Source organism: Platalea leucorodia, assembly GCF_965183815.1.
Source record: "Platalea leucorodia genome assembly, chromosome: 6".
In the NCBI taxonomy this organism is placed as follows: Eukaryota; Metazoa; Chordata; class Aves; order Pelecaniformes; family Threskiornithidae; genus Platalea; species Platalea leucorodia.
This window is the reverse complement of record NC_138828.1, coordinates 60,345,821-60,368,153: the sequence shown is the minus strand read 5'-3', so window position 1 is coordinate 60,368,153 and position 22,333 is coordinate 60,345,821. Positions and strand designations below refer to the sequence as shown.

Here is a 22,333-nt window from a genome sequence, read left to right as displayed (position 1 = left end):
TGGAAAATATAGTCAATGTTTTTAAGTAATATGAGAAGCAAAATATATGTAATTTTCTTCATACATTAATCACTGGCTCTATACGAAGCAGACAAACAGAGATTACCCCGCAGAACAAAGCTTTATATTGGAAAAATCTTCCAGCAATTTAGACACAATGTACCACCACGTCCACCTGTATTTTAAATACCTCCAGGGATGGGGACTCAGCCATTTCCCTGGGCAGCCTGTTGCAATGCCTGACTGCCCTTTCGGTGAAGAAGTTTTTCCTAATATCCAACCTAAACTTCCCCTGGTGCAGCTTGAGGCCGTTTCCTCTCGTCCTATCGCTTGTTACTAGGGAGAAGAGACCGACCCCCACCTTGCTACAACCTCCTTTCAGGTAGTTGTAGAGAGTAATAAGGTCTCCCCTCAGCCTCCTCTTCTCCAGGCTAAACAACCCCAGCTCCCTCAGCCGCTCCTCAGAAGACTTGTTCTCCAGACCCTTCACCAACGTCGTTGCCCTTCTTTCGACACACTCCAGCACCTCACTTGAGGACATGGTTTAGTGGTGGACTTGGCAGTGATAGCTTAACAGTTGGGCTCGATGATCTTAAGGGACTTTTCCAACCTTAACAACTCTATGATTCTACTAGGGGGGACACACATGGAAAGGGAAAAGAAATGTCTTGGATCTAGCAGATTTTGAACACAGTACAATTAGACACAAAACACGACCTGCTGGTGCAAACTCTTAAAGGGAGACCTGTTAATTCCCCTACTGTTATGCAATATACAATTGTACAGAACAATCACCATTGCAGCTGCAGGCACAGACAAAGAAAAAGCACAGGAGGAAATTCAGGAAGGTGAGAGAAAAATGCAAGCAGTTGGGCTGCTGGACTTCCCTGAGCAGCGAGGAACAAGCGGGGCTCCTGCTGGGGGACTTCCACACTGTGGGATGCATGCGAATCAACGAGGGGCTGTATCCTGCTTCTAACCAGTTAATTACAGATTTCCAATTAACCCAATATCTCCTCACAGAGTGTCTTGCAATTTATGAATTATTTTCACACAAAAGACTATTCACCTGTATTCTCTTCACATTATGGTAGCTCAAATATGGTTGAATGATTTACCTTTAAACTTAAAATAAATAAATAAATTTTTAAAAATTCACCCTAAGGCTAAAAAGCAGACATGGAAAGTTTCAGTTCAAATGGCAGATTTTGCTGATGGCTCTAAGTGCCAGAAATGCTGCAAGAGCAGCTGTGCAAGTGCTTCGGTATGGTGCTCTATATATCCTTTTCCAAGCTGACTGAGTTATAAAAGGGGTCAAGCCAGAGCCTGCCAATAACGTGGGAAGATGATACCTAGAAAATTGTGTCAGGGCTGCTACACAGGATTTGAGAGTCATTTCTGAGGGGAAAAGGCCAAGACCTCTGAGGAAAACAGCCTGCAACCTTCCAGCCTGCAGAGGCATGAGAAAGGAGCCCCCCTCCTAGAATGAGCCCCGAGGGGACGCTGCCTCCCCGGGAAGGGGGTGACAGTCTTCTCCTCCCCACCACTTCTGCCAGGCCCATTTATTCCAGGTTGTTTTCCAATTAGTGCCTTTGGAGGCAGCGCATTACGGTACTGCCGAGGGTGCCCGTGTCCCCGATCACCCCCTTTCCCCTGCACTCCTCTCGCAGAGGGTCGTACCCGGCCCAGGGACGCAGAGGCAGCAAGACAGTCACAGAGAGCGGTGTAACTGACGGGGCACCGTCCCGTGGGGCAGGTCTTCACAATACGTGACAGTGATTGAGTATAAGACAATTTCTCCTTCCAGCCCCAGGTTTTGTACGTGAGTGACAGATGCATGTTTGCATTCTGGAGGCTGATCGTTGATACACAATGCCCACCTCACAAGCTGAAGGGTAATGGAGGTTTCACTGGGAGGTGAACAAACTGAGAGGTGTAGTGGTAACACCTCTGAGCCCCCCAAAAACACCCTCCACATGGCACTTGTGAGGCCGTATCTGGATTTCTGCATCCAGGTTTGGGCTCACCAGTACACGGGAGGGAGTGACAAACTGGAGCGAGTCTAGCCAAGGGCCACCATGGCTGCGGGAACCACGCTTGTTTAGCCTGTAGATGAGGTGGGCTTGTTTAGCTTGGAGATGAGGTAACGGGGGGAGGATCTAATTAATGTCTCCCACTTGCTCATGGGAGGGTTTAAAAAATAGAGCAAACCCAAGTTTCTTTGCCAAGAGAGCGGGTAAGCCCTCAGAGAGGTACTCCAAGAGGCCGTGCTATCTCTGTCCTTGGAGACTTTAAAAAATATCAACCAGGAACAGCTCTGAGGTAATCCTGAACCCTGCCTGGCTTTGGGCAGGAGGCTGGGGTAGGCGACCTGCTGTGGTCCTTTCTAGGGTAACCTTTTTTCCTATGACTCCGTAACAGAAACGCCTCAACCCACAGGATGGAGACGTGCTGTGCAGATGGATGTGGCGATGCTATGCTTACGCAGATGACCAGCCTAGGGCCTGTCTCGGCAGTAGGCAGAGGGAGGCCGGCAGGGGTGAAACAACATGCCCAAGAGCCCTGGGAGCTCAGGTCCCCGCATGCCCATCCATCCCCATGACCGGGACAGACATCTTGGACTCCAAATACTCCATGGTTGCTACTGTTGTGTCTTCAACAAGGGCCACTGTAAGACTACAGTGTGATGGAGAGCAAACCACATCAACAAACGCAATAGGTTTTGTTCTTGTTGGCGTCTCCGATAAGGTATTTAAGGATCAAGGTGATGCTCCCGTGCTCGGCTGTTGTTTTAGTGGGGCACCACACTGCACATGAGCCTGGGAGAGTGTTAGGAGTCTACTCCCCTGTATCTGGCAGAGTGAATTTAAGTCTACAGCCCAACCATTTTTGTGACTGATGCATTCAGCTAACAGGGTGAAGAGGTTAACACTTCATACCACTTCATTCCTGTAGCTTACCCTGGAGTCTGGCTGACTGCAACTTCCCCAATTGTCTTTTTTGAGCAGATCAAAAAAAATAAGGCTGCCATGTGTCACCTACACCTCGAGCAAGTACAGAGGTCTGCCCTCCAACCTCAGTGGTCCTTAAACATTTTCATGTCAGACTGCACACATCAGCAGCAGCCCTGGCCATCGCTCCTCCTAAGAGATAATGACCAGCTGAAATGTCTTTGCTTTCGATTACTGGAGAGTTTTAGTGGAGTAAGACACATTTTTACTTGATTAAAAATAATGATGCATGGCACAAGCCTTTCGTTTTTATTTACAGTTATAAGTACTTGCCCAAGCATATCCTCTGAGGCACAGCAGCGGCCCTACTCTGGTTTTCTAATTTGTAATTACGAAGTCTAGTAGCACTTAATGCAGCTAAATGTTTATATAAAATGTATTTACACCTCAACAACACAACATGAACACATAAAGGAAAAAGCCTTCATTTCTGTGCATTTGGAAGTCTCTCTTGCTTAGACAATGATTATGTCCTTCACTTATGTATGCCATTAGAGAAATACAGTTGCTTTCACCAAAAGGAAAATAGCTGTGGTTTATAATTTTTCTAAGGGTTTGGTAGCTTTTTAACGCCCCCCCCCCCTTTTTTTTTTTTTTTTTTTTTTAATAGTCCTTAAGCCTTTTGTCTCCCAACAAGTACCAGACCATTCCAGCAGAATGGCCTTGAGTTTCTGGGCCCCTGTCACCACCAGGATGGAGACTGAGGAGAAGTACAACTAACGCTTTCTGCAGAAATCCCCTGCTCACTGTGGGCCAGATTGTGCCATCAATTTTTAAGCAATTCTCCACTGGTAGCAAAGAAGATTTCTGCTTAAAAATTGATGGCTTGATCTAGCCTTCTGTTGCTAATCATATATTATGAAGACTACTATAACCTCGTCAGATTCTATTTTTAAAATAAAAAGAAAATATGAGGCAGCCTGACACATTATATGAATTCACATTTTGTAAAGACTGAATTGTTCTCGTAAGACCAGAGGCTATGAACCAAGAAGTCCCACTGATAGTTTGGGTGCTAGACATCACATTGGTATCTGACAGGCAAGCTGGTTCCTTGTTATTCCTCAAGTCCTCTCCATAAATAAGCAACCTCAGGTCACTCTACTATTTCTTCAGAGTTTCCCTCATCTGCACACGCTAAATGACAGTGACTGAAGGCCTGAGATGAAAGAGCGGGTGCACTTACAGCTCCCTGCAGCACGTGGCTGCCCCAGGCTGTAAGTGCACCCGCTGATGTAAGCCAGGGGTGTCTTTCATAACCCCCTGCAGATCGCTGCTTCCCCTCTCCATAGGAAATGTTATGTTTGGCTTGTTAGTGAAAATAAACACGTTTCTGGCAGTATGAAATGAACTTTGAACAGAAGGCCACCTTTTCCCCAAATCATCAGACTGCCATTTTAGATGAATCAGTTTGGTATGAGATTTTCTGTTTTAATTTTTTTAAGAATTATTAAATTCAGCCATAAAGATATTCCAGCACATCAATTTGGAAACTTCTTAAAACACGTAGAGAACACTTTAATATCACATCAAAATACAACAACAACAACAAAGTACGTTTTCTCTGGCAGGTACCAAACCAAATTTGGGCACATGCCAGTTATTTTCTAATTGGAGGAAATGAAACTGAATACTTTTTACTGACTTGACATTCCCTGCTTTAGAATTGTTAAATTTCAGGTTTTGACCTGGACCAACTTCACCCAGAGAATAACGCCATCTCAGCCTATCTCAAACTACACTGGAGCAAAGTCTGCACTCTAACACAAGTTAAAGCTATACAGAACAGCTGAATCAATACTAGCACTCTAGCATCAATTAGATCGGAATTTTGTCCACAGTAACACAGAGTTTTACTTCATGTCACGAAACACGGGAAACTCCAAACAGCAAACCAGAAAGCCTTGCCCGACAGGATACCCAACAGACTGTAACAATACAAAAAACACCACGGACATTCAATACATACCTTAATTATCTACAATACTAATATACGTAGTTTGTTTGATCCTCATCTGTATTCCAACTGATCAGTGTTTAAAATACCTTCATAGATAAGGCTATTTTCTTTATTCATATACATCCACTGTTGTAGAAGGGAAAACTAATCCGTACTTTAAAAAAAAAATACTCTAACTACTATTACATAATAAAACCCTATTATCTTTCTCTTTCTCTCTTTTAACTCCTTATGAAAATAAATAAGCCAATTTTTACTGAGAAATGCTCCAGGGCTAAATAATATCCTTTTCCTCACTCACAAGTTGTTATAATTACATTAACTGCAAGGCAACAGCTACAAAAACATAATTAAAGCCATAGTTTTAAGAGATGAAACACTTCATATATTTCCCTGATAGAGATCAAGACTCAGCAATGTTCGCTATCCTTTAAGAAAGCAAAAATTACTGCACAGAACAGGGGAGAGCAATACGGTTCCATAACATGCGAGAAACCTAATTTAAGAGTGAAGCTGCTGAGTTTAAAGAAAAAGATAAATGTGCTTGTCTCTCTTCCCTCCCCTCTGCACCCAACATAATGAGGATTCAAAGCTATATATCAATTAACAAATCAATGAAATTTCTCCTGCTGCAAATTCTTTATGAATACCGATAGGATTAAGCAAGCACAGAGACCTCAAGGCAATATATTACATTTAAATCATGAAGTTTCCTCTTCTGTCAAAAGAGCCATTAACCATTTAACTTCAGCTGAATATATCTTTACATGCACGTATCCCCACACACGGTGTAACACTTCTTCTGTCTTTAAACATGTTTACTTCTTTTGGAGCTCTACAAAGACTTCACATTGCACGATCTCCATTGTCAATTATGGGCTGAAAGAAGAAAGCCCAGACTAGCTAGCTAGAAGTTAGCTGGGAATTACACATAAATAATTATACAGGCACTGTACGTTTGGGGGAAAACACAGGGAGGTTTCTTCTTTTCAGTAAATGAGGTTTCTGCTGTTCTTAACTACTGCATCTTTTCATCCATTAATACAGCATTAGCAGTAAAAACAAATTATGATCATCCTTTACAAATCAGGCTGGTCAATTATGCAGCCAGTAACCACAGCCAGTTTAGGAACATGTAATTCTGAGCTGAACACAGACCCCCAAACCTATTAATCATCAAGATCCATTAGTTAGCTGACTGCTCAAATGAGCAACATCTGAAGGGACAGAGGAGAGGGAGAACAGAATCAAATACTTACCGCTCAGCACACAGTCCAGCATTTCTGCTACAGTGCTCTCCTGAAGGTTGTTAAGTGTCAGCTCTTGGAGAAAAGAAATCTGACTTGCCTTTGTCACACTAGGAGCTGTAATTTGCCTTGCAGGCATCCACACAGAAGCTTTAGGCTAATGGACCATAGCTTTGAAAATACAGCTCGAGACAAAGGCTACTCCTAATGTGAGATCCTTGTCTGGGGGGGGGGAGGCTGAGGATTTTTTTCTTGTCACTTTTTAAGTTTCTTACCTTTTTGTTGCAGCAAACAGGAATTTAATGCCAAGCACGTCAGACACAAACACCCAACTCAACACTCTGCCTGCTCCTCGTCTCCGTTAGCGTGTATCTATGCATCAGATGATGCAAAGTGCACTTGATGCAGCCGTGTACTTGTACTTCAACGACGGGGGCCGAATACCCCCGAGAACAGCAGCTCATTCATTTTGCATCGAGTTGAAGCACATCATGTCAGCTCCCACTCTCCTCACGGACTGTACGCGCTTCTGTTCGCCGGCTCCAGCTGGGAGCGAGTGGGTGCTTCTCCCTGGAAGGCACCGCTCCATCAGGGGTGTGTCTGTTCCTCCCTTCCCATCGCTTTCACCATTTGCGCGCTCCCTGCGCTCTGACCCGCAGAAGAGGCCCCTCTCCTCCCCCTTTAACAAATCTTCACTGCTACGCGTTGTGTTTCTAGCCTGTAAACTTCCAAGATTAATCTGCTGTGACAGAAGCAATCTTTTGAGGAAAGCTGAAGTGCGCAAGGAGTCTTCCCCTCCCAATTTTCCAAAACCAGTGCAAAGCTTTCACAGCGTGACTCTGAACTGAGTGCAATGGAGAAAGAAAGTCTCTTTAAAAGGCAGTAAAGATTTATGGCCAAATCCAAGAATTCAGACAGAAGTACAACTGCATTTACTTCAATGAAATTACACCTGCTTATGCTAGAAGTGAGATTTATCCTTGAGCTGTGAAAACAAACACACCAAATAATTTGATTTTCCAGAACTGACACATGCAATAACAGTAAATCTAATTTAGAGGTGTTGCTTGCACTAAAGGTGACAGTAAACACAATGCTTCTGGAGCTCTGGTTTTTATTTGGCAAAACTCCGCATCAAACACGCTCAACCACCAGGGAGATGCTTCCCCAGGGACTGCCCTCAAAATGTGGCGGGGCTTAAACCCCATCCCGGGGTGTTCTGCTTTCACGGCTACCCGCGGCATTGCACATCACTCCTCCTGGATGGAGGGGAGGACTGGGGGGAGGAAACTCCGTCCGCGGCACAACTGCAACGGCGCGAGGACATGGGTCACCACCCTGCACGTCACTCTTCTCCATCCAAGAGACTTGCTGCTTCAAATGGGCCAGCGGAGCTGCTCGTGGGATCATACCCTGCCCCCGTCAAGGAAAACAACCCAACATGGCAAATGCCCACCAACCAGCCTCTTTGAACTAGCTGAGCTCAACGTGAGTGAAAGCAGGGCAGGGAACGCGACCACGGGTATTTCCCCCAGCAGATCCGAGAGGGTGAAAAGCAGTTAAGGACAGTTTTCTGGCAGTCACTTCTTCCAGCCGCACAGATGCATTGGGAGCAGGATGTTTGTTCACAGCCTAAATATACCCTGAGAGTCCAGTGAGGTTCCTTCCTTCCTTCCCTCCTGCATATCACCAACAAGGTTTGGCAGGGCCAGTTACGCTCAAGCAACAACCTATGCCATCCCGAAAGCTTTCCGCTGATTTCCACGGGAGTGACAGGTTGGAATTTAATAAACAAATCTGTTGACGCTGCCTAAGAAGAAACAGATCCAAGTCTGTCTTTCTTGGATGTGCTGGATGCCCGCCACTAACAAGAATTCAAGGCCATGTAATAATTTTTGCACTGAAGCAAACAAGTAAGTTCTCAAAAGGCTTGATGCAAAAGTGGAACTCACTTGTGGGGAAAGAAAAGGGCATTTTTATGGACAAGCAAAATAGCACCTGAAATTGGTTAAATGCAGTAAAATATACATACACTATTATTTTTAACCCGGGTTCCAATATGCATTCAACGTAACTTGTTTAAACTTGCAAATGAAGACAGAATTAATCTGATAACTGTGACAATTACCCTCTCCATTGCCACTCCTCTTTTACTCTCAGCAAGTAGCATACAACAGGATATGGTAGTTTTCCAGCTGGCCAAAGGACAGCACTCGTGAGAACAACGACTTAAAAGGCTTCTAAGGAGAGAAGACAGACTTTGCCAGACAGTTTTAATATGCTGGAACAGTTTGTGGGAGAGAACAACTCTTCCCTGAACCTCTCTTCAGTACAAGAAAAGAGATTCAGCAGAACTTCAGAAACGTGTAAAAATAAGTATAATTAAAATTACGCCCCAGTCTTCGAGTTTTTAGCTGGCTATCCAGTAAATGAACTGGGACTGAATTCTCATCCTGTGTTCATTGTGATATTTTGGTACGTGACAGATGCGATACTTACTGCCTATGCATCTTTCATTAATGATATGGCTAGATATGAACATGCTGGCTCCATTGCTGAGAAATAACTTGCCCTGGTATCAGCATTTCAGCTTCCCTTTCCCCTGCCCCACACTCTCTGCTCCTCTAAGTTTGTTGTTTCTAGTCACTGTCTATGGAAAGGGCAACAGATTTACCTCTGCCACCAGCAATAGCAAAAACTCCCAGGGCTTGGCCACCAGGCAGTTTCTGAAAATGAAAAATAATTTGGGCCCAATGTCTTCCTGTTTGTTGTTCTCACAAAACTTAGCTTTACCAATCCTCAATCCCACCCAAAAATGTGAATTCAAACATGAATTTAAAATTTTAGGTATAGGCTTTTGGGGGTGGTGGTGTCTGATTTCTGCTTCCTTAGAGTTTACTTGGCTAAATATATGCATGCTGAATATGAAAGGTGAAACTCACACAGAAGTCTTCTTTCATGAGCTGGGTTTTAAAGAATAATCATCAGTAACTCAAGTTTGGAAAGGAGTCATGGAAGTTGCAGCCCTCAACATCGGCTGCCGAGTTTGGCTGACAGGCTCTCCCCAGCAACGACTGCTGCCATAAACCACGTGAAAAAAATTCCAGCACAAACACTGCACCAAGTCCCATTTCCCACTGCCAGCCAGCACTGCGAGCTTGCGGCCAAATCACTAGGCAGGAGGGATCTTTTTACTGCACTTTAACTACAGGCTGCAAAAGAAATGAGCTTGCAGCAGATAATGGGTCAAATTTACGCTGACAAAAAGATCACAAGCAGCCAACCCTGGCAAGGTGAAAACTGCCCAGGAGAGTCCTCAGCTGATGAAGATCCAACAAATTCAACTCCTGCACTGCCAAACATACCAAATTCAAGGCAGCAGGGGTGTTTTGGGGCATGCCTGGTGTATAAATACAACACATGTTGTTCCAGCCTGTCCCAGCTATCACATGCTGCCCTCTCATGGGTCCCCAGCTGGGTTATATGTCCCCAAGCTGCTGTGTTCCTCACTGCAGATAATGTTCAGCCAAGCTCATAATCGGGGAGTGGATATTTAAAACCATAAAGAATCTGGGCAGCTCTCCATGCGCTTGGCAGTGATGGTGTGCCCAACTCTGGTTAAACTGCTGTCAGAGCCTAGTTCTCTTGTGAAAATTTGTTCCACAGGTGGCTTCCTTGATACACAGTCCCTACTGTTGACACATCATCAGAGAGATGTGTAACTAAGAGTCTAACTCCATTGCCACTGAAGATGAGGTGTGAAAGGCAGGCACCTTCAATCAACTCCAACTGGTTTGGGAAGAGGGATGCTATTTTTTTGTTAGCATAGCCTCTGCTGAGAGGAAGCAACAGATTGTGTATGCATTCAAGTGCCTGACCAGGCAAAGTAAATAAGGTAAGTTTAAACCACCTTTGATCATCACTTAAGACCAAAGCTTCTAACTGGGTGTTGAAAACAAGGAGGGCTGCAGAGAGCCTGGGAGCGGGATGTTTTCTATTCACAGCTACGGAGACGGAGAGCAGCTGCTTTTTGCATCACTTGCATCATTGTTTTGCCACAGAGTTAAAGAAGCAGTTAAATATAGGAATTCAGCCTGGATGTAGCATCTGCTTGATTAACATACAGTGCAAAGAATAACAGAAGAAAGGATCGGATTTCCACCCCAAACTGGCAGGCAGTAGCTCTCCTGCGCCACAGACACTTTCACAGGTGGCTCAGGCTATTCCCAAGGGACCTGTGCGATAGCCACTGAAGTTCACAGATTGCCCTAGTTGTATCCTAAAGCACTTGAGTTTAATAGCTGGAATCACAGGGAATGAGTGGGGATTTTCTAGCACAAACCTGTAGAAACACTTTAAGACAGGGACTCAGTTAATATGCTGTCTTTTTTATTAATTGAGACAACCTGACTACATCGCAGTGGTTATTTGTAGTCCAGGTTTAGACATATCATTTGTCTTAACTGAAAGCTTTACAATCGAACAATTCCAAGTGCCATTTAAAAAGTCTGCCTCCCAGAAGAAACACAAGATACTATTTCCAAATTATATGCAATATTTTCCATTATTTCCTGAAAACAAATATAGAATACTAAAGACGTTCTATGATAAAATACTTAAATGGGGTTCTGTTTAAGGTGACTAAGTATTTGTTGCCATGCTCAAGCCGCTAGCACAGCAAATGACATGTTTTAAATGGCTGTCTGGTTGTTTTTCCTAATAAGAAAGGTAGCCTCCCTCCTGCCATTTTCCCCACTTCTTTACAAGCAAATGCCAGGGCGCTACCCTGAGCTCTCCTTCAGGGCTTCTCTGTTCCTCTCCTGCTCTCCCACAGAAATCCTTACAATTCTCCTCTTCTGTGTTTGTCCCAATTCCCTTGCTCCGTGAGACTTCTCCGCACTTTCGCTAATCTACCAGCCTATTCTACTGGTACTAGGCTTCTCAGCTGCTGTTTCTGCATTTAAGATTCCCAAAGGTTACCAAATAGCTCCATGGCCAAAATTCTCCCTAAGCATATATTTTTTTTCTCAGCTGCTATCAAAGGGTGAATCCATTGTTCGTAAGCACCTGAGCCGCTCACAAGACTCATCTGTAAAACAGAAAATCCCTCAGTATCACATGTAATAATTTTTCATCTCATCAGTGGCATTAGGCAGAAAGGATAGAGTGATGTTGCCCTAACATAGTTGAAGCCACTACTGATACAAAAACCATCCACTGGTGCAAAACTATGGGTGCTTATTTCAAGTTAATATGGGCTTATTTCAATGCATCTTCAGTCTACCACGTCTTTCATGTTAAATTCCAAAACTAAAATAAACCAGTTCCATTAATCAAAGTAAGAATGCACACATACAGCCTTTTGCAACCACTTAACTATATTTCCTTGAAAATACATTAATTCTGTAAGCTTGACTGGATTTCCCCTTTCACAGCTGTACTGTTTCATTACCGCTTCCTAGAACACACCGCGCTTGCAAACAGTAATGTCAGGCCTTATGGATATAAATGGGAAGTTTTGTATAGATAATCACCTAAACTATTTCTTAGCGAGAGGGGGAAATGCTATCAAAACATACAGAAAAGGATATTCAGATGCAGTTCGCTTAGGGAAAAGGCTAAAGCAAAAGATTACTCTAAAAAAACAGCTACAAATGGGGGCAGAGAAGCCAGTAAAATCCTTTTCCTCCAGTGTAATCCCTCACCTATGCCCTATTTACGTGATTCCTCACAGTATGTTTTGCCCTTATTCCAAGGTTACAGGGACCAAGGGGAACAGGCAATATTGATTAATAGTGTCTCTGAGTTTGAGGAGTTCAGCTGGAATTACACACTCTTTGAAGGGTGTTATCTTTTCAGAAGAGCAGGTGCAAACACCACCTCAGTTTTAATTTATTTTATTTTCTGCTTTTTTTGACCACATCTCTCTAATGCAGAAGAGAAAGTTTATTATTCATTATCTCATACAGCTTGATAAGCTTCTCTCACAGAATCGGAGAAAGACTCAATCTCACAGCACATTCAATCATCACCTTGCAGGGAAGGCAAACCCAGAAGACCATAAACACCTCCCTGAACAACTCAGCTATAAGCCACACTGCATCACTGAAGCCTGATGTTGTGTTGCTTGTACACAAAATATTTTCTGAAAGGGGAAACAATAAATTACAGATACAACAGGATACCCCAACCACACTAAGCCTGTAGTTATTGTCTGTTCTCCTCTTAGCTTTTAGTTGTTGAATTAAGGTCAGGTATCCCTCCTAAAATCTCATGTTCATATGACAGACATGCACTGGAGCTCAAGCCAGGTAATATATGTAAATACGCAGTCTCAGCTAGGAAATACAGATCACAACCCCATGACACAGGCACTCGACCTGCAGCACAGCTTCCACATTCCTCACTCACCCATTTTCTGTCCTCTAACAAACCAGTTCTTGCTCAGACACATCCCTACCCTACCCTTCTTAGCTTGAGATGCACTCAAAACTAAAAATAAAACATTTAACCTGCTGTAGCACTGCTGCTCAAGTGAAAACTTCCAATTCCACATGCCTAGAGAAAGGTTCCTGAATCTGTATTTAGGCATTTGATTTTCAAAAGACACTGAATATATGGAGATCCTATTGAAGTCAGTGGAGAGTGCAGGTGTTAAACACCTCTGAAACCAGGCCATTTTTATTTAGCTGTTGAAACAGCAAGATAGGATACTATTTTTAATTCCCCATATTTTGAGGAATCTGAGCCATCACTTTAGGCCATTTTCTCCTCATCTTTACACAAATTTGCCCCATTTTCTCACTCATATCACCCCAACAGTTTTCTCAGCTCTTGCCCTGACAGCTCCTGAGATAACAGAGCTCAGGGAATTTCTGTTTTGTTGGCCTTACAGGATTATGTCCATTGGACTTGGGGTGTCTATCCATTTAGCTCTCTGCCCTCCCTTTTTGAGGCGGCTTGAGTCTCATCTTTGGTGCGTGTATCATCTTACTCTCTTCCTCTCTGCCTTTCTCCCCTTTTTGATTCCCAGCCTCATTTTATTCCCTGATGTCTAAGCAGCAGAAAAACATCAGCAGTTCAAAGAAGCAGGGCAATGGACATCGACAGAGATGAAGAGATCCCCACCACTAGCACCTGCCAAAATGGGCATTATTAGGGCAGAGGAGGGAGCGCAATACTTTCACACTGTCTAGTCAGAGCGCCCATGATCAGAAAACCCCAATACCAAAGAATCTGCCTCTCCACCACTTAAGAAGCAAGAGCAACCACGCTCCCTCCTCAGCCTGCCAGGGAAACACGCAAACTATACAGAGAAAACAAACCTGGGCTATGTGATGACCAAGCTAGCGGATGAGCAAAGACATGTGCTACGTGTTTTGTCCAACACGCCAGGTGCCCATGCCATCCAGCAAACGGTTGCGTATTCAGTCCCATTTGCATCAAAGCCGTCTCCTGAACCCACCCGCAGCCCTCCTGGCCAGCTAACGGCTGAATTTTTCCGCTGGAATATACTGCTGTTGTATGGAAACACCATGACAGAAGGAACTGTGATCTTTTAAGGTAATAAAGTTCCACAGAGGTTGAGGCGGGCTTTGGATTGGTGGAAGAGCAATGAAGATAAAGGAGGATTCAGGTAAATGTGCTAACGGAAACTCTTTTACAAAATTGATGGGCCATTACCTTTTCTCTCTTCCTTGTTAGTGAGCTGCTCAGAAAGCAAAGGGCATGCACCAGCAGTTGAGAAGGGGAGACAAAACCCAACCTGAGGAATGATTCATGTACAGTCCTGCAGCTTGCAAGTGAAAAGAACAACCCTTTCATAGCTTCAGTAGGCTGGTATTTTCCAACATGCTTTTAAAGCCCGGAAAAAAAACATGCCATGGGCTGCTTGTTAAGAGGCAAACATAGCACTGACAATTACTCACTGTGTACTTGTGATACCACAAATCCTCCATGTGACAGTGACCTTACTGATCTTGAAATCAAACTATTTAAGCAAGTATGAGGACTTTTCTTATTAACAAATAATATTAAACAAATCATCATGGCTCTGGTTTCAGTACAGCAGGAGAGGAAGACTGTGCAGAGTACAGTGGCTTTTACTGTTAAAAAACCCCATGACATCATCTAAGAAACAGTCTGCCGAAAGGATGGACAAATACAGTACGTTTATTTTCCTTTAATGCCCATATATACGTATCAAACATAGGTGCTCGGAGTCTACACATGTATATACACATACATACGTACATAACCACCAGCTTCTTTTGTGGGAACCTGCTTTTGTTCACGATTTCACCAAGGCACTCTGGCCTTTCTTAAGGTCAAACATATTTTACTGACTGATTAATTGAAAACAAGGGATGCTACCTTTCGAAACACGAAATTACCACACAGCCTAAGTCAACAAAACGATGAAGCCTCTGCTTATCACAGAACTGTTTTAAATAAAGTAACTCTAGAGGTCAAGATAATAGCGTAATGTATGGAGAGAGTGATTACAGCTTCCTGGAAGACATTTCTGCCTGAGGTGAGTTGGCAGACACATCCTCAGATTAAACTTTCATCAGCAGATCTCTGTATTTCATCAATCTTTCATTACGGCATAGCTTAGAAAATCATCTGGTCAGGTGTCACTAAAAAACCTTTTCATCTTCCAAAGCAACATCTACCCAAATAAATTACTACAAGCAAAATACAGTTAAAAAGGACGCTCTGCAGCTTGTTATGGGGTTCAAATAGCTCAAAATAGACGAAAATATACATTTCTACAATATTTTAAAATTTAAACACTGCCTTTCACAATAAATCCAATGTATTTTATTATACAGCCTCTTGGACCAGAAGATGTAGCTAATTAACAACATTCATGTGCAACAACAACTGGAAGAGCTTCATCCCAGAAACTGGGATTTCATCACCTTCCTGGACAATTAATCCACCAAAGCAGCAATGCGTTCCCCTCACTTTTCTCTGATGAAGGCAAACTCATAATCACAGAAACCTGCTTTTGCTATCAGTGAATGTCCCTGGTGTTTCTCACCTCAGGACCAATAGGTAATTTTACCAGGATAAGCCCAAGGACTGCATTCGAATGTATACATGAAAAGATATACAGTGCAATTTCCAGCTCAACAATACGGTTTTCTCAGCTCAGGTTCTCTTGTCACCAAATGCTTTTTTCTTGTGTTTTGGTGCTTCTTCAGCAAATTCTACATCATTTATACTACCCTTAAAGCATGTTTCCTATGCTGAACCTCTCTACGGTCAAAACACATTGTACAGCTGGCTACTCAGTCATAAGTGTGTTCTTTCTGCTTGTCTTTTGGATCTTCTACCTGCTATTTAACATCACATGCTGTTTGACTTTACTTACAAATAATGGCTACACTGTTTTACCTACAATCTTTTTTTTTTTTAATGGGTAACTAAACAAATTACATTTCAAAAAGAATGGGCTCCAGTCCTGAAAGCCATACTGGGGACAAGATTTCTGTAGAAGCATCTATTAAAATTCTTATGAGGGGCTAAGAATAGGAAAGCTCTGAAATCAAACTTCTTATGATGAAAAAAACCACATTCCATTAAGAGTGGTTAAGAACATTACTGTGCCAGCAAATGAAATATTAAGGCTGTGTTTGATTGTGTGTTTTTATATTAAACCTTCAATACATTATTTCTTGCTGTTCTTTACAGCAACCAATCAAGAAAAGTCATGTTCTCTAGAAACAAGAAATGTTCAGTTTCAACACAGAAAGGCCAATTCTCTCTTCTGATAGCAGAAACATGCAAAGAAGATTAGTTTATTTGCGCTACTAGGTTCTCTGTATTGTCAATGTCACAAATAAAAATCTCTTTTCAGGCCAAGAGTAGAGGAAGCTTGTACCTTTTATGATCAAGAGGGAGACCACTGGGTTTGTTTTGTTTTGTTTTTAAACTTTGATGTGTAGTTCACCCACATACTCTGTAACTACGATATTTTTCTTACCAGAGACATGAGTTTCTACAGAAGTCTCAAGAGAACCGGAATTCATCTTTGGTCCCCAGAAAGGGCACAAAACTGGGCAGGAATGGGATCAGAGATGCTGTTTCCTGTGCCTTGTACATAGCTTTTGGTCAATGGTGTGGGACACCATGGCAGGTCAGAACAGACAGAATGACCTGCACACACACAACCTTTCCCACCAACTCCTGTCCTCCTGATGGGGCTTATATTCATCTAGGAGGCTTTGCTATTGCCTCGCATCCCTGGATAGGTTTCACCAAAAGCTTATGACATTCTTGGTGCCACATGATTGCAAAAGCCGCATTTCTCTTAAATGTCCCCTTTCAACGTCCACGTTTCCATGACCAGTTCTGTCTTCAGGAGAAGTATGTATCCAGTCTAGAGAAATGTGACTCATTATCTTATTTTATAAACAACATAATGGAATGATTTTATTTTCCAAAGAAATGTAAATATTTGAAAAAAGAACTGTAAATGCTTCAAAAAATTAATGAAAAGGAAAACTGGCTTCCTTTACTCTGTAAAGCTGCATCACATTTAGGTGCCCCTGAAGATGCTCTATTTATTTCCCGACCAAAGCAAGCTACTACAATATCTGACTTGAAGGGAAATGTGCAATGCACTCATTTTCTCAGGCAAACAAAACACTGTAATGGTTTATTCATAAGAAATTAAAACCTCTTTCCTTCCCACCATTTCAAACTGGATTTGCCCATTCTAGATCTCTCAAAAGTCTGCACCAATGGGAGTGAAAAATAGTAAAAAAACCCCAAACATCAGTCATTTATAGAAGTAAAAAATTTAGAAAGATGGCATTGGACCACAGAAACACTTATCACCTTTCCTTTTGGAAATTTAGCCAGAGATAATCAGAAACTTTGGGGGGGGATTAAAGAAGTTTCACAAAATCTTTTACTGGGAAAGATTTTTCAGGTCCAAAATAACATTTCTTGTCAAAAGTCAGAGACAAAAAGACCTCCACCCCTACTATAGCAAATATCTCAATAATCGAACACGGACACAAAAAGCAGTTCTCTAGTGTGATTCAATCCTTACTACCCCTGTGTCAGGATGGGTACTGCCAGAAAATTCTGGAATTACTCAATGTGAATGAAAACGTTTTTGACAGATCAAAATGCTCAATGGGATGGGGAAACAGCTCGCTGTCCCGCTCTAAATAAGTGACCTTCACAATCCTATTCCCACAGCTATGTTACCTGACAAAGAAGGATGCTACCAAAAGACGAACAGTGAGGAAGGAAAGCTAAGGAAAGACTGCCTCTGGCACGCACTTGTTGCTCCCTACAGCAAGGAAGAACTTCAGCTCGCAGCAGGCAGGTTTCAGGGACAAACCTTAGTTTTCTGCAACACCGTTAGGAATTTTCTTGCATCAAGATCTTTAAGTAATAGTAATGGCTTAAAACCCATTATTTTTCCCTCAATCCAAGTTTTTTTCTCCATCAAATCAAATATCTCAAGAAAATGGAAACAAATGCATACAGTCAGAGTGTAAACAGTGCATTTAACTTGGACCAGCAGGCAGACATGCTTCCACATAGCCAGGAGAAACATACTATGGGACATATTTGAAAACATGGTTTTATATAAAAAAAGTATATATATATATTTGAAACAAAATAATGTTGCGTGTGCAGTTTTATGCACCTGGCTGAAATCATCTGAAAGGTTTGCTGAAAACAGGTTTAGCAAAACAGCATATAAGTGATAAACTATGAAAAGCAGAGATTTTTAAAAGTAACACCAGCAAGAAAAAGAATTTACCCATCCTGCCATAGCCCCTGGGACACAATTACTCAATCAAATGAATAGGTTTGATACCTAACTTGCTCCCAGTGTATATGTACTCTGTATCAGCAGACAGAAATAGCACCAAGTCAAGAGGGATAAGGAGAGCGAAGACTCACCGGCCGTTGTCACGACCCACTCCCCAGACTCTGATGCTCACAATGGGCTGCGAATGAAGAACTGTGCGGTCCATGGGGTCAATCAGGTTCAGCATGTCATTTTCCAGTATAAGGTACATGTCTTTGCCCTGCAACTCCAGACAAAGTACAGTTACACAGTACATCCCCCTCTCAAACCGACTGGGATCAAGGTGTTATGCCTATGCTGTTTAGACGTGCATCCTCTTAATTTACTCAAAGTTTCAGTTTGTTCCAAGAGCAATTGAAAACAAGCTCGCTTACTTCTGGTGTGAAAAAGATCTAAGACAGTATCTTGCTACTACTATATTTTTAAACAATCCCAATCACAAAAAGCTTTGATGTCTTTTAAATGCAACTGTTTGACTCATTCAACCCCCAGCTACTGAGTTATTCAACAAATTATGTGTTTATCCTTTCTCCAGTAAATTCTTTCAAATATATGAGAAGTCAAGAACTGTCGTAATAGTAAAAGCTTACATCAAAACCTGTACTCTTAAGGCAGAGTTTCTTCCTTCAAACAATGTGCTTTGTTTCCATAAACTTTAACCAATGGGTCATGGGAACAGACAGCAATTTGTACATGTCAAAGGATTTATAGGATACTCTTTGAAGAAAGATTAATTAAAGGGGAAAACCTAACATTAAGACATGAACGTGAATTCTGCTGGTGACTGCAGAATCCTGGAGCCAGGATTTCTCCCTAGTTCTTCTGGCATGTAAGAACAAGGAGAATGCTTTTCCCCTTAGAGGAAACAAATTTAGATGCAATTTTCCTTTTGATGCTAATTCACAAATGCTAATCTTCCTCCTATGGCTAGCATTTGCAAAAGGTCTGCTGCCTTTTCTACCACATCTAATAGCTCTCTTCTCAGAGGCTGTACACCTACTCTGCAGACCGCGAGATCCCACGGGAATTCCAAATGATGAAACTATTGCTGAGAGGTAAGACAAGCTCCTGCTGATAACAAGAAGAAGAAGGTGGGAGCTATCAGCTAAATACAGAGTAATTTGTTTCCCTTCTATTGTGCCAGAATCTATAAATGGACAGAAAGAATGGAAAGGGTCTGACTTCCTGCTGACAAATATTTCAAAAATGACCTTTTTCTTCACCTCAGTGACACAGAAACCCTCTTCCCACTTGGTTACAGTGGCTCAGGTCTTAATGACGTCTAACTTTGCATCTGTGTAAGACACACATTCATGTCACCCTGGGAGGGCCTGCTTCCAGGGTTTCCAGGCTAGGCAGCAAAGGGCAGGCACTGCCAACAACCTCTCCCACCCCCAGATCTCCTAACAGGGATTCAAAGGGGAGCTGTGACACAGAGCAGGCAGCACAAGCGCTGAGAGGGGTGAGGGGTGTGGGAGAGGAAGGGGACACGGGCTGGTATATGTGATGCCAACACAAGCACATTTTGCCTGCTGGAAAAAGTACAGCTGTGGCCAAGATGCAAGGCTGGATATATAGGCTGCTCCTAGAGAAGCAGAAACAGATGTAGCTGTGATAACCATGCATGTAAGTGGAGCAAATCAGCAGCATTGAACTGCTTGTGGCATGCAGAAAAACAAACGTGGGAAATGTTCTGTGAAAACACAGAAGCCAGGATGGCACCAGGTAGACGAGGATGATGAAGGAAACCAAACAGAAAACAGAGTCATCACAAAGAAAAAGGGTGAGAAATTTGCTTGGAGGTCAGAAGCAGTAAACAGATTGTGTGAAGAATGTTACCGAGTGTCACAAAGATTGCTTTTTGGACCCATTTTCTACTTATATATTTATTCCAGAAGGAAATTATTACAAGAAGGTAAAATCTGTTCGTCGTGCAAAATACACTGAGATTAGGGTAGTAAAAAAAACTGTATCCAAATTAGCTGGAAAAGATTGGAGAATGGGCAGATAAGCAACATAAGTCATAGAAAATTATCCTTGCAATGCTCAAGGGATAGCTTGGCCGCAGCCAGAAGCAATATATTTTGCTAAGTCTTGTTGCCTTATTATACAAAAGCTATTTCAGAGATGAAAACACTGCAGAGGGCAAGGAGAAATAATTTAGACAGACTGGGAGCTTGAACATAGGCCTCGATGTCTCAGACTGCTGAAGAGCTGCAGAGGCCTGACGGTCCAAGATGAGGAAGGCTCTCGTAGGAAGAGCCACGCAGGGAGAGCGAATGAAGGAGAGGAAGACTCAACCCCTGCTGTCTTTCAGGGAAGTGTTATATACTGTGCTATACAGGCCAATGGCAACAATGTATCTTTTTCATGTAAATTATTTTGTCATGTACAGGAATACAATGCATGGCAAAGTAGCAACACAAACAGATCAGTTCTGGTTTTCTTCTTAGATTTTACAGAACCCTGAAAGTTAGAAATTTACAGGGAATTTCTTTTGGAGGGGAGTGGAGGGCATGAAATCCCATATTAAAGCCAGTGACAAAGCTTCTGCAGGGTCAGGATTTTACCCAGGCTGTGGGGTTTTTTGTGTTTTGTTTTGTGTTTTTAAATCATGAAAACTTGTGGATGGTCCTAGTCCCAATTTCACTTTCATTACATTCTAGCTAAAATAAATCTTTAGGCAATCTTAAAACCTCTATCTGCAGTCATCAGTTCTAGCTTCATAGTAGATTTCTGCTGTATGTGCTCCATCTGATATGTCAGTGACGAGCACACTTTTTTCAGATTCCTCTCTAAAACGTGCCTCTTCCAATCACTCTTGAAGCATTACATTGCCAGCAGAAAAACGTGGCTGTAATGATTTCGTTTAAAATCAAGAAGACAATTTATATCAGGGGCCACCTATTCAAGCACAGTGTCTCTCTTGTCTTGTCAGGCTGAATTTTTTTTTCTTATTTTTTTATGAATAGCATTCTTAATTAAAACTTCCATTCAAGAGGACCAAAACTTTTCACCGGTTTGGCTTGAAAACTTGCAAGGGTTTCCAACAAAGAACAATGGGATTGACAGAGAGAAATACGGAAACCTGTGAACATCAACTCTTAATAAAGCACACAATTTCAAAGTAAACTGTATATTTCAAGTTGATCAAAGTTCTGTCATCTGAAAAATGGATGGGATTACACACGTGTAAAGAGAGTGGGATTTTTTCCCTCCCAGGGTCAGTAGTAAGTCCAAAGTCCATGACTGACACATCTCTTAATTGCTTGCCTAGCTATATTAACTCAATAAAACTGTTCCCAGAAGTAAGAAAAAGGGAGACCAATGTTATCTTGTTCATTTATATGTACAATATACATTTCTTATATAGAAAAAACCTTCTGAAATTACTTTAAACAGATAGGGCACTCTAAATGTGTCCCTTGAAACATCACTTCTGTTTTTAAACAGGCACTTTCTCCCAGTTGCTCCTCTGAAGAGCCTCTGCGTTGTTGTGGTCATAGCCAGGACACCGGACTCAAGCCTTAGACTGTAACAATAACTGGGGAGACGGAAGGATATTTTTCCTACAATTTTTACTGAAATAGACAAGTGTGTCTTTTAATTCCTCTTCTGTTTGGCAGTGCCATTTCTCTTAGATCACACAAATGACGCTTACAGCATTCACTCTTGCATCACTTTTGCATTCAGATCTTGTGTAGTAGATCCACGTTAGTGTAGCCCTCCTGAAAACATGTCAGGAGAGAGGTAGAGAATGAGATTTGGCTGAAGTTTGTTCCATGAACAATCAAATAACTAAGATGTTTTTCTATGGGTTTGTCTCCTACATCCTCCATAGGTCCCACCACTATAACCCCGCCTTTTCCTTTCTTGTTGTTTCACTTACTGATCCCTCCACAACTTTCACTCCTTATCTGTCCCCAGCACACCTCTTTTCCAAACCACAATGCCTCTGTCTTCCTTCATGTTCCCCCCTGAGCTCCCACAGCATTATGCTGCCTTTGCTGCCAATTCAGAAAGAAGCACAGAGCTTGCATGGCTCAGTTGATGAAGGTGTACTGACCCATCAGCAAACCAAGACAGAGGAGAGCTGGACGCTCTGTTTTTCCCTCAGTGTGTGGGAATCTGGCATCCTTCAAAACTGGATAACACTGGTGAACAGATTCAAGAGTTATTGGAAAGGAACCAACAGACAGACTGATGACATAAAATTAATTTCCTTCTGAAACACTGATAAAATAATTATCTTAAAATAAGCCATCTGTCCATC

General features: G+C 42.3%; 1 protein-coding gene across 3 annotated transcripts in view; it reads right to left on the bottom strand.

Moving 5' to 3' along the window:
- The window catches only part of APBB2 (amyloid beta precursor protein binding family B member 2), a gene marked incomplete at its 5' end in the record, with an annotated part of 116,996 nt that overhangs the window by 24,598 nt on the left and 70,065 nt on the right, over nt 1-22,333 (bottom strand). For all 3 annotated transcript variants that reach the window (XM_082315230.1, XM_082315232.1, XM_082315231.1), the window contains one exon: nt 18,153-18,280. In XM_082315230.1, coding sequence (XP_082171356.1) covers nt 18,153-18,280 — 128 coding nt within the window. The remainder of the gene's footprint in view (nt 1-18,152; nt 18,281-22,333) is intronic.